This window comes from Rhinopithecus bieti, unplaced genomic scaffold, assembly GCF_001698545.2.
Source record: "Rhinopithecus bieti isolate Rb0 unplaced genomic scaffold, ASM169854v2 scaffold_74225, whole genome shotgun sequence".
Lineage (NCBI taxonomy): Eukaryota > Metazoa > Chordata > Mammalia > Primates > Cercopithecidae > Rhinopithecus > Rhinopithecus bieti.
Window position 1 is genome coordinate 33,303 of NW_016827667.1, and position 12,957 is coordinate 46,259.

Sequence of the window (12,957 nt, forward strand, 5' to 3'; positions counted from 1 at the left end):
ATCATTTGAGGCCAGGAGTTTAAGACCAGTCTGGGCAACATAGCAGGACCCCATCTGTACAAAACTAGCTGGGCCTGGTGGCATGCACCTTTAACCTTTAGTGTTAGCTGCTCAGGAGGCTGAGGTGGGAGGATCTCCTGAACCCAGGAGTTCAAGGTTGCAGTGAACTATGATTGCACTCCAGCCTGGGCAACAGAGTGAGACCCTGTCTCAAAAAAATAAAATAAAATAAAATATAAATTTTATGACACTCTCCTGCTATAATGCTTCAGTGACTTTCCATTACTTTTAGATAAAATCTAATCTCTATACCTTAGCCCGTAAAATTTGTCTCTTGACTTCTTATTTCTCCAGTTTTATCTGTGCCACTCTATTCCTATCTTTCTGTGCCTGTGGAAGAACCCGTTTCTGCCTTGGGACTTTGCATTTTCCCCTTTCCCCAATGAGATTAACTCCCTCTCCTCCTTCCTTAATCAAACATCATCTCAGAGAGGTCTTCCCTGAGCCCCCAATATAATCTAAGTTTCCCTGCTTTTCTATCTTATAGGATTTTGTACTTTTTCTTCATTGTGTGTGTGTGTGTGTGTGTGTGGTTTGGTTTGGTTTTTAAGATCATGCTCTGTCACCCAGGGTGGAGTGCAGTGGTGCAATCTCGGCTCACTGCAACCTCTGCCCCCTGGAGGTCACATAATCCCCCCACCTCAGCCTCCAGGGTAGCTGGGACTACAGGAGCATGCCACGACGCCCGGCTAATTTTTCTATTTTTTGTAGAGATGGGGTTTCACTATGTTGCCCAGGCTGTTCTTGAACTCCTGGACTCAAGCAGTCCACCCGCCTCCACCTCCCAAAGTGCTGAAATTACAGCTATGAGCCACTGCGACCAGCCTTCTTCACAATTTCACCACAATCTGTAAATATATATTTATTCATGTGATTATTTGTTCACTGTCTGTTTCCTAAGTTGTAAACTCCAGGAGGGCAGAGCCAAGGTCAATCTTGATATTTGCTCTCCCTGAGTCCCTCCCACCCACTGAGAACATTGCTGGGTAATCAGGAGGTGCTCAATAAATGCTGGATGAAATGAATGAACTAGTGCATTTAATGATGCAAACTACCCTGTTTATTAAGAATAGCTTTGAATCGCTACTTAAAATCTGGGTAAGTGCTATTAAAATTAGGACCTCAGGTAGGTGCCTCAGGTATCTCAGCCCATAGGTCCTTTTCTTCAAGCCTCACCTGCCACTCTCCTCCTGTAACATGTAGTTTTCATCCAAATAACCTGTGCTCCTGGCAATATCCCTAACAATCCCAAACTAAATAAAGAGGATTGTGACATGGACCCTTAATGTGGCCACGTTTGCGTCTCCATCCCGGAATATGACGCTGGTAGCTCATTAGCTCCATTCAAGCCTACAAATTGCATCACCCTCCTCCTCCGCCCAGACCTGGGGGCTCCAACACCTTTCGCTAGGTCTGCCTCCGGCCTCCGAGCGAACCTTCCGTACAGCATGGCGGCTCCCAAACCCCGGCCCCGGGACAGAATGTTCCGTACAACATGGCTTTCTACAGAGTGCGATTCCCACCCACTTCCGCCCAGCTACCGGAAGTTTCCATTTGAAACCGAGGCGGCCGACTTGGCAGGAGGCGCGACAGTTGGTTCAGGGGATCTTTTGAAAGAGAGCGACAAGGACTGCGGGCAGGACCGGCGGGCTCCTGGGTTCGGCTCTCCCGGGGCGAGGGACTGGGCTGGATGGGAGGAAGGACGGAAAGAGCTGGGAAAGGAGGATTTTCTCTTTTCCAACCCCGAGCCGGGGCCTGTCGGGTCGCGCTATCCCCAAGCCCACCACTCTCGGGCCCAGTAGTCCAGCGCTGGGTAACATTCATCCTGTACCTTCCAGAGTTCAGCCGTGCCGCCTCGTTACGATGACCAGTGTGGTTAAGACAGTGTATAACCTGCAGCCCGCCTCTGCGCTGAGCGGCGGCCAGCCCGCAGGTGAGTGTCCACGCCGCGCCCGGGGCACTGCGGCCTGGCCGGGGATGGTCCCGGGAGTGTGGAGATCCAGTGGGTGGCGTGGGCACTGGGAGGGTGTCCCGCCGGCCCTGAAAACCTGCTAGCGCCCTATAACCAGGGTGTGTAGGTTTATGATGGGAGTTAGGGGAAGGGCCATGTGGTAGGATTTTAGAGCTGCTCTGCATTTTTCTGCCCGCGTATGTACTGTATTCATCAGTTAGATTCAAGTTGGTTATTGTACAATGTTATTCCCATTAAGCTAGGAATCCCCTTCTAACCGGTTATCCGTCTTATTTCCAGACTTGGGCCATCTTGAGGGATTGGGTTTGTTTTCAGGGAGGAAAGGGGAGAGTCATTTGAGAAGTGGAGTGGAATGCTTAGGGTTCTTTGTTCACCTTTATATCTGCGCCGTGTTTCTCATTACCACATTCTCATTATACGTTTGTTGAGTGAAGTGGGAGAGAGGGGTTAGACCTAAGCAAAGTATTTGAGAAACTTGGGCGAAGAGACAGACATGATTAAAATGGAGTTTTAATTGCTTTGCCATCTGCTTTGTGTTGCTTTGCTTGTGGTTCAAAGTCATCTCATGGGGTTTGCAGTCAGGAAACTGCCTAATCTAGAGATTATAGTACAGAATAAGCTTCAGACATCAGAAAACTGTTGTGGGAGATTGTGGAGTAGCTATTTATGATCCCTTCCCAGATGATTCCACTCAGCTGGTACATAAACCTTGGCAGGATTGAGCTCTGAAGTAAATAGGCTTTTGGGTTGTTTGTTGTCTTGTGTTGCCACAGAACACCTGAATGGTAATCCTGGCACCAGCGGGGACTAGGAGTTGCTAGAAGAACTGGAGCCAGGTCTCAGCTGCTTGCTGTGTCTTTCCCTTAGATGCAGTGCCCCTCAGTCAGTGGGCAGTGACTAGCTCTCTCAGCCAAGCTGGAAGTGTTCATCTCTTTGATTTCCATCTCTGTCCCAGCTTTATGATCATATGTAACAGGAACAGTTTCCAATTTTTAGGCTGCCTCCCAGGTTTTTTGTTTTGATTTTGAGCATGGGCTGGATAAGTAATATATGCACATGTAAAAAAAAAAGTTGGAAAACCATATACAATGATAAACAAGTTTCCTTCCCTTCCTTGACACCAGCCATCCAGTTCCCCTCCCAGTGTCTCCCATTTTTGGGAGACAGCTTTGTGAAATCCTACTAAATTTTTCCTACATTGCAATCCTTAGGTTTTAGCAAATACGAATTATTGGAACCAATTCTAGTCAATTTTGATCAATCGACTGTTAATTCCATTTTACATGGAGTAGATTTGTTGTTTATAACTTGCTAATACTTGAGAGAGAAGATGATATTTCTCCAAGGTTACCTTTTACTTCAGACAGACACCTCAAAAAGAACCCTTTGAATACCTCATTTGTACCGCATTTCTTCAATCTGATTTGATTGTAATGGCTCTTAAGTTAGGTCAAGCTTAAAGGGGCCATTTTACAGTGAACAAAGTGAGAATGAGTCCAGAAAAGCCTGCGTGTGGAGGGGGGCTGCTTAACTCCAGATAAGTGACTTGAATTTGCTGTAGAACACGAATGATGGACTGTGTGGTTGGGGAGCTGGCACAAGGATGAAGGAAAATTCTCTCCTTTGGGGAAGAAGAGTGTTACGCCAGGGCCATTTCTCTGGTTATCTGGCAAGAAGATCAGATTAGTATGCCTAATAGGGAAACCCTAAACTTAACGAAGGGTAAACAAAAGAGCTGGTGGTAGAGGCAGTCAGCATGGAAGAGGAAGGAACCAGACAGGTGGTTTAGAGATGGTCTGTGAGACAACCCATGCAACTGTGAAGTGTTTGATTTATTCAACAAGCAGTTATTGAACCCCTGTTCATATGCCAAATACTCTCCTAGGTGATGGGGACACAAAGATGTCTTAGAGTGGTTAGGAAGATATTCTGGGAAAAAGAATGAAGTAGTGATTTAAAAAAACTCAGAGCAGCTCAGTCATGCCTTAGGAAAGTGTGCAGCGTGCTTGGAGGAGCTTAACGAGATGGTACAAGGATTCAGCCATGTTTTACCTGCTAACTTCCATCCTGCTCTCTGCTGGTGTCCATCTCCATGTTCACTTTTACAGCCTCCACCTTTCAGTTCAACGAAACTTTTGGCTACCCTCAAACACACTGTACTGTCACATTTAAAGAATTTTGGTTTTTATTGCCAATTAGCCTGGAAGTTTTATTCTTTTGAATTAATATCACATGTTGAAATTTGCCAGAATGAAAATAAAGATTTGGCCAGGCATGGTGGCTCACGCCTGGGAGGCCAAGGCAGGAGGATTGCTTGAACCCAGGAGCTCGAGGCCAGGCTGGGCAACATAGTGAGACCCTGTCTCTATTTTTTTTAATTTTATTTTAAAACGTATTTTAGGTGCCTGTAGTCCAACTATTCAGGAGGCTGAGGTAGGAGAATCGCTTGAACGCAAGAGGCAGCGGTTGCAGTGAGCCAAGATCACACCACTGTACTCCAGCCTGGGCCACACAGCGAGACTCTGTCTCAAAAAATTAATAATATTTTTTAAAATAAAGTAAAGATTTATGACAACTGGGCTGGGCGCGGTGGCTCAAGCCTGTAATCCCAGCACTTTGGGAGGCCGAGATGGGCGGATCACAAGGTCAGGAGATCGAGACCATCCTGGCTAACACGGTGAAACCCCGTCTCTACTAAAAATACAAAAAACTAGCCGGGCGACGTGGCGGGCGCCTGTAGTCCCAGCTACTCGGGAGGCTGAGGTAGGAGAATCGCTTGAACGCAAGAGGCAGCGGTTGCAGTGAGCCAAGATCACACCACTGTACTCCAGCCTGGGCCACACAGCGAGACTCTGTCTCAAAAAATTAATAATATTTTTTAAAATAAAGTAAAGATTTATGACAACTTAGAATGGGGCTCTGTTTGTTACAGGGTTGCAGCTGTCGGCTCATGATGCCAGAAGTTTTACCTCTCGTTTTCCTTTGCAGACACACAAACTCGGGCCACTTCTAAGAGTCTCTTACCTGTTAGGTCCAAAGAAGTCGATGTTTCCAAACAGCTTCATTCAGGAGGTCCAGAGAATGATGTTACAAAAATCACCAAACTGAGACGAGAGAATGGGTGAGAACGGATCATTAGTATCCAGTTAGAACATCTTCCTAGAAATTGATCAGTACATAGAATTAGAAAACAGGGTTTTGGGGAATACAAGGCTCCTGAACAACTGGCCTTCAGTCAGTGGCCCAGAGCTGTGCAGCATTGCTGAGCTCTTTGCCGGAACCCTCTGTGTTGATCTTTCTGAAGAGACACAGCCAGGGCTATAAGAGGTGTTCTTTCCTCTTTCATCGCTTGCTCGGAGCATACAAATGGCAGCACTGTAGTCATACACCAACCCTGAGGGGCAGTCATGTGGGGTGGGGACTAGTTGTTATCCTAGATTGCTGGTCTGACCACAGTCCAGCCCTAGCGTGGTGTGTGTGTGTCTCCCCAGCCAGCATTCAGTTCCCAGGTGAGTGAGATTGACATGAGATATCTACGCCATCTTGAGAGGAGCAGCTCTGTCAGGATGTTGGGGTGGTTGGGGTCATGCTCCTTTGCTACTAATAAGCCTTTTCAATAGTCTGTGCTGAAACAATAATGCATAGTCCCTCAGAGCTCTCAAGCTTGTGCCATTTGCCTTGTATGTCATCTCTGGTTCTTTCCTCAGCAACTCAAGTTCTTTGTTCTGCCTGTTCACTGCACACTTAACAGTACTCTGAGTTTCTGATTCATTTCTTTGTTTCTGCCCTCCTAGGCAAATGAAAGCTACTGATACCACCACCAGAAGGAATGTCAGAAAAGGGTGAGCATCAGGGTAAATCAACTTGGCCACTATTCTAGGGTAGTGGATCTCAATCCTTGGTTCTGCATCAGAATCACTCGTGGGACTTGTTTACTGTGTTAGGGTCTGGGTTCCACCTCAGGAACGTGAGTGGAATTTTCAGGGGTGAGGCACAACTAGGTGTAAGAACCATTGTCAGCGCAAGAATCAGTGGTGCTACTATCTTAAGTCTCAAGCAAGAGCTTTTTGGACTCCACGCCAGGACCACTGCTGATTGGAAATCACACTTAGCTATGGCCCATCAACAGGAGGGTGAAGCCTTCAGGAGAGGAAGGGCTGCCTGTAGTTAGTGATCTCGAGATGAAGATTCTGGTGGTGGTAGTGGTGGTGAAATCCTGGAGAGAAGACTCATTTCTCATCTTTGAGGCTAGCTTCGAAGTTTTGCACTATCAGAAATAGAAATAATACGCTGAAAAGTCTGTATAAATAGGTTTTAGTTCCTGATCTATTATTTGGGCTTAAGAGTTTTGAAGATAGCAGGGCACAGTGGCTCATGCCTATAATCTCAACACTTTGGGAGGCCAAGGCTGGTGGATAACCTGAGGTTAGGAGTTCGAGTCCAGCCTGGGAAACATGATGAGACCCCATCTCTACTAAAAAAACAAACATTAGCCGGGCGTGGTGGCGCATGTCTATAATCCCAGCTACTCAGGAGGCTGAGGCGGGAGAATCACTTCATCCCCAGAGGCAGAGGTTGCAGTGAGACAAGATCACATCATTGCACTCCAGCCTAGGTGACAGAGCGAGACTCTGACTTAAAAAAATGAGAAAGTTTTGAAGACAAAATACTAGCAATAAAGACTGAGAACTTTAAGAAAAAACTCTAGGCCTGGCGCAGTGGCTCACGCCTGTAACCCCAGCACTTTGGGAGGCTGAGGCAGGCGGATCACAAGGTCAAGAGATTGAGACCATCCTGGCTAACATAGTGAAACCCCGTCTCTACTAAAAATACAAAAAATTAGCCGAGTGTGGTGATGGCTGCCTGTAGTCCCAGCTACTTGTGAGGCTGAGGTAGGAGAATGGCAACGCGGGAGACGGAGCTTGCCGTGAGCCCAGATAGCGCCACTGCACTCCAGCCTGGGCGAGAGAGCGAGACTCCGTCTCAAAAAAAAAGAAAAAGAGAAAAGAAAAAACTGTAATATTGGTGATATTAGTTTATTAGATGATAAACATTAGATTATTTTATTACATATTAGCCCAACTACTGGGCTAAGAAATGCACATGTGTTTTCTCTCTTATTATTAATAATAATACTATGAGATGTGGGTATTGTCCTAATTGCCAAAATGGGGAAACAGGACCTCAGGGAGGTTATGCAACTCACTGAAGGTCATATACCACTATGTAAATAGCCAGGATAGGAACGGGATGCATTTGGGTAACTCTGTAGGCCATTTTTTTTTTTTTTTTTTTTGAGACGGAGTTTTGTTCTTGTTGCCCAGGCTGGAGTGCAATGGCGCAATCTCAGCTCACCACAGCCTCCACCTCCTAGGTTCAAGCAATTCTCTTGCCTCAACCTCCCAAATAACTGGGATTACAGGCATGCGCCACCACGCCCAGCTAATTTTTGTATTTGTAGTAGAGACAGGGTTTCTCCATGTTGGTCAGGCTGGTCTTGAACTCTCGACCTCAGGTGGTCTGCCCGCCTCAGCCTCCCAAAGTGCTGGGATTACAGGCGTGGGCCAGCGCGCCTGGTGTAGGCCATGCTCTTAACCCTTTTGTCTTTTCATGTAAGTACAACTGTTGTTACAGCTACAAACCACTGAGTAAGCAAAAATCAGAGGAAGAGCTCAAGGACAAGAACCAGCTCTTAGAAGCCGTCAACAAGCAGTTGCACCAGAAGTTGACTGAAACTCAGGTAAGAGACCCACCAGAGCTCTGTTACCAGCTGTCACTGGGCGATGCACATGGAATCCTGATGGGTGGCCCCTTGGGTGAGCAAGCTTGTTAATGCACAAATGCCCAAGGGCAGAAAAAAAAAAAAACAGGCTTTTGCTATGGCTGTCCAAGAGCAAGGGCAAGAAAGGGCGACCACTCCTAGGGATTGGGACAGTTCCTGATCTGTCTGTGCGGTGCTCCAACAGGGAGAGCTGAAGGACCTGACCCAAAAGGTAGAGCTGCTGGAGAAGTTTCGGGACAACTGTTTGGCAATTTTGGAGAGCAAGGGCCTCGATCCAGGTAAGAGATAGCACACAGCTAGCTGCCTTTGAAGGGATCGGTGCATGGGTCCCTTCCTGGGTTGATCTTGGCAGCATAGCATCAGCTGGCCCAGTAAGTGCAGGGGTTACTTCAGTAAAGCCCTAAAGATTTTGGAGGGCTTCTGTTTGTTTTCATGTGATGTTGATTTTTGCCTGGCCAATAGAATTTTAGAGGATTATATAGAGAGAAGGTTATCACTTTCTTACCTGAACACTTTATGCCAACAGGTATGACCTTGCAAGTAGATGAGAAATATTTTGTTCCTTTCAAGGGAGAATATTTTGTCTCTTCTCATTTGGGAAAGTTACTAGTGTGCTTGAAAGGAACATTTTGTTTGAACATGTTCTTCCTTGCAAGCATACTAGTAACTTTCCCAAATGGGAAGAGACAGAAAATACTACTTCAAGCATTCTTAAACCTGGCTAATCAGCAGAATTACAGTGACTAAAAAATGACTACTGTTCTGACCCTGTCCCCCAGAGAGCAGAATCTGTAGCAAAGAGAGCAGAAGAAGGAATTGTCCAAAGACTGTAAGAGGGCCTCAGACTGAGTCATAGAGCTAGAGAATGCCCAGGAAAGGGGCCCAGGCCTTTTTGTATTAAGGAATACTGACTTTGAATGTTACTGGTTAATCTTTAGGTTACAGGTGAGGATATTCTTTTTTTTTTTCTTTTTTTTCTTTTTTTTTTTGAGATGGAATCTCACTCCGTTGCCCAGGCTGGAGTATAGTGGTGTGATCTCAGCTCACTGAAACCTCCTCCTCCTCAGTTCAAGCGATTCTCCTGCCTCAGCCTCATGAGTAACTGGGATTACAGGCGTGTACCACCACACACAGCTAATTTTTGTATTTTTAGTAGAGACAAGGTTTCGCCATGTTGGCCAGGCTGGTCTCAAACTCCTGACCTCAAGTGATCTGCCTGCCTCGGCCTCCCAGAGTACTGGGATTACAGACATGAGTCACCATGCCCGACCTGGGATATTCTTTATAGTCACTGTAAAATACATGTTTTTAAATTTAAAAAAAAAATTTTTTTTTTTTTGAGATGGGATCTCGCTATGTTGCCTAGGGTGGCCTCCAACTCCTGGGCTCAAGCAATCCTCCTGAGTAGCTGGGACTACAGGTATGCCCCACCACACCTGACACCATAAATATTTTGTATGATTTTAATTTGTTACATGCATGTGATATTACCAAAGGTAATAATTTTTAAAGCCTGAAAGGCTCTTAAATTGTGAACAAAACCAAAAAAATCCCACCTATACATTTCCTCTGGACAAACTGTCCACTGACCTAAGGAGAAAGTATACAGAATTTTTGGCCGTATCCAAACCTAGATTGAAAGGAGATAAAATGCAGTTCTGCAGGGCAGATGTGGGTGACCCTTCCAAGGTGAAAACTTGGGAGAAAGTCCAGGATTAGACACTTAAGAGAAATTCCCCTCATGAATATTTCTGTACCTGTTCATGGAGGGTTTTTATTTTCTTTTGTTTAAAGTGTGTAGTTCCCTAAGTAAAGTTGACTTTGCTGTATCCGTCCGCTTTAGGCAGTGAGACCCTGGCATCACGACAAGAATCTACTACCGATCACATGGACTCTATGGTGAGGGAATGGGTGCGAAAGGGCACAGGGCTGAGTGACTGGGGCTCTGTAAATCTAAGAAGGTCTCTGCTATGTGTTCCATAAACCCCAAGAAACAACCTTTGATTATCTGCGATGGTAGAAAACAGAAATGGGACATGCACTCAAAATAGCATATTTTACTTGAAAGGTAGCTTTGTGCTTACAAATATAGGTAAGTCTGAATTGAAAATTTAAAACACGTGGGGCCAGGCGCGGTGGCTCACACCTGTAATCCCAGCACTTTGGGAGGCCGAGGCGGGTGGATCACGAGGTCAGGAGATTGAGACCATCCTGGCTAACACCGTGAAACCCCGTCTCTACTAAAAAACACAAAAAACTAGCCGGGCGAGGTGGCGGGTGCCTGTAGTCCCAGCTACTCGGGAGGCTGAGGCAGGAGAATGGCGTGAACCCGGGAGGCGGAGCTTGCAGTGAGCTGAGATCCGGCCACTGCACTCCAGCCTGGGCAACAGAGCGAGACTCCATCTCAAAAACATAAAAAAAAAATAAAAAAGAAAATTTAAAACACGTGATAGGTAAACCTGTGGAGAGAGCTTTCTGGTTCCTCTGTTCTATACTGTATCAAATTTCTCTCCTGACTCCTTTGTTGAGAACTGTGTGGAAGGGATGTTAGCCATCATCTAATGCAGGTCTGGTTTTATATGAAGATTTGTTTACTACATTGTACTTTCCTCTTAGTTGCTGTTAGAAACTTTGCAAGAGGAGCTGAAGCTTTTTAATGAAACAGCCAAAAAGCAGATGGAGGAGTTACAGGTGAGAGGCAGACATCACCCTTGACCATTTCCTACCACGATGGGTAGATTTCTTTCCTGTTTTCTTTTCTTTTAATAAACTTTCTAAATAATTTTAGATTTATAGGAAAGTTACAAAGATAATACAGAAGATTTACCCTCATTTTTTTTTTTTTTTTTTTAATTTCCAACATTTAAGTTCAGGGGTACATGGACAGGGTGTGCAGGTTTGTTACACAGGTAAACATGTGCCATGGTGGTTTACTGCACAGATCATCCCGTCACCTAGGTGTTGAGCCCAGCATCCATTAGCTATTCTTCTTGATGCACTTCCTCCCCCAACCCCCAACAGTAACATCTTACATTATCCTGGTACATTTGTCAAAACTAAGAAACCAGCCAGGCATGGTGGCTCACGCCTGTAATCCCAGCACTTTGGGAGGCTGAGGTGGAAGGATTACTTGAAGCCAGGAGTTTGAGACCAGCCTGGGAAACATAGCGAGATCCCATCTCTGCAAAATAAAATTTAGAAAATAGCCAGGTGTGCTGGGCGCGGTGGCTCAAGCCTGTAATCCCAGCACTTTGGGAGGCCGAGACGGGCGGATCACGAGGTCAGGAGATCGAGACCATCCTGGCTAACACTGTGAAACCCCGTCTCTACTAAAAAATAGAAAAAACTAGCCGGGCGAGGTGGCGGGCGCCTGTAGTCCCAGCTACTCGGAGGCTGAGGCAGGAGAATGGCGGTAAATCCGGGAGGCGGAGCTTGCAGTGAGCTGAGATCCAGCCACTGCACTCCAGCCCGGGCGACAGAGCGAGACTCCGTCTCAAAAAAAAAAAAAAAAAATAGAAAATAGCCAGGTGTGGTGGAAGGCAGAGGTTGCGGTGAGTCGAGATGGTGCCATTGCACTCCAGCCTGGGCAACACAGCAAGACTCCGTCTCAAAAAAAAAAAAGTATGAATAAACTAAGTTCATACCAATAATACCTGTCTTGCTGGGTGGTTATAAAAGAGAATTATGTCCAGTACCTAACCCAGTGCCTGGCAAAGGTACTCACAGTATATACTTTTTCTGAGAGAGAGAGAGATGGTGCATACCTGTAGTCCCAGCTGCTCAGGAGGCTGAGGCAAGAAGACCACTTGGGCCCAGGAGGGCAAGGCTGCAATGAGCTGTGATCATGCCACTGCACTCCAGCCTGGGTGACAGTGAGACTATGTCTCTAAAAATAGAAAAAAAAATTTTTTTTTGAGATAAAGTCTCGCTCTTACCCCCAGGCTGGAGTGCAGTGGCATGATAATCGGCTCACTGCAACCTCCACTTCCCGGGTTCAAGAGATTCTCTTGCCTCAGCCTCCCGAGTAGCTGGGATTTTAGGCATTTGCGACCACGCCCGGCTAATTTTTATATTTTTAGTAGAGATGGGTTTTCACCGTGTTGGCCAGGCTGGTCTCAAACTGCTGACCTCAGGTGATCCACCCGCCTTGGCCTCCCAAAGTGCTGGGATTACAGGTGTGAGCCACTGCACCTGGCAGGAAAAAATTTTTTTAAAAAAGAGACCAACATCAGTACATTACTATTAACTATATTCCAAGTCTTCATTTGGATTTTTTAGCAGTTTTTTCCACCAATTTTTTTTTCTTTCTGTTAGCGAGGCCTCTTAGAAATGTTCACATTGCCAAGGCATGAGGCAATGTGTAACACAGTAGGTTGCTCAGAGTTGGGAATTGAGAACTGTATGTAATCCTTTCTATGGAAACCTGATAACTTGAGGAGGAGACCTGTAGTAAACACAGATTCTTTGGTCTGGACTGCTTCGGATTGCTTGGATGAACCATGGGATATTGCCCCAAACCTAGAGATACAGGAGTCTAGTCCCTCTCTACTACTAGGGGGACAATTCCTAAAACCAGCACGTAGAAACAAAAGCTAAAATAGAAGATACAGTCTCTGTTGATACTCCAGTGGTCTTCCTTAGTGGAACAGGAGCATAGTGACTCCAGTGGTCTTCCTTAGTGGAACAGGAGCATAGTGACTCCAGTGGTCTTCCTTAGTGGAACAGGAGCATAGTGACTCCAGTGGTCTTCCTTAGTGGAACAGGAGCATAGTGACTCCAGTGGTCTTCCTTAGTGGAACAGGAGCATAGTGACTCCAGTGGTCTTCCTTAGTGGAACAGGAGCATAGTGACTCCAGTGGTCTTCCTTAGTGGAACAGGAGCATAGTGACTCCAGTGGTCTTCCTTAGTGGAACAGGAGCATAGTGACTCCAGTGGTCTTCCTTAGTGGAACAGGAGCATAGTGACTCCAGTGGTCTTCCTTAGTGGAACAGGAGCATAGTGACTCCAGTGGTCTTCCTTAGTGGAACAGGAGCATAGTGACTCCAGTGGTCTTCCTTAGTGGAACAGGAGCATAGTGACTCCAGTGGTCTTCCTTAGTGGAACAGGAGCATAGTGACTCCAGTGGTCTTCCTTAGTGGAACAG

General features: G+C 46.1%; 1 protein-coding gene across 3 annotated transcripts in view; it reads left to right on the top strand.

Moving 5' to 3' along the window:
* The first annotated feature begins 1,399 nt into the window (after positions 1-1,399).
* KNSTRN (kinetochore localized astrin (SPAG5) binding protein) overlaps positions 1,400-12,957 on the top strand; it is a 21,719-nt gene continuing 10,161 nt past the window's right edge. For 2 of the 3 annotated variants that reach the window (XM_017864019.1, XM_017864020.1), the window contains exons 1-8: positions 1,400-1,717; positions 1,899-1,993; positions 5,021-5,153; positions 5,827-5,874; positions 7,667-7,772; positions 7,999-8,092; positions 9,658-9,713; positions 10,431-10,505. In XM_017864019.1, coding sequence (XP_017719508.1) covers positions 1,509-1,717; positions 1,899-1,993; positions 5,021-5,153; positions 5,827-5,874; positions 7,667-7,772; positions 7,999-8,092; positions 9,658-9,713; positions 10,431-10,505 — 816 coding nt within the window. In that variant the 5' untranslated portion in view covers positions 1,400-1,508. The remainder of the gene's footprint in view (positions 1,718-1,898; positions 1,994-5,020; positions 5,154-5,826; positions 5,875-7,666; positions 7,773-7,998; positions 8,093-9,657; positions 9,714-10,430; positions 10,506-12,957) is intronic. The other variant, XM_017864022.1, reaches the window with a different exon arrangement.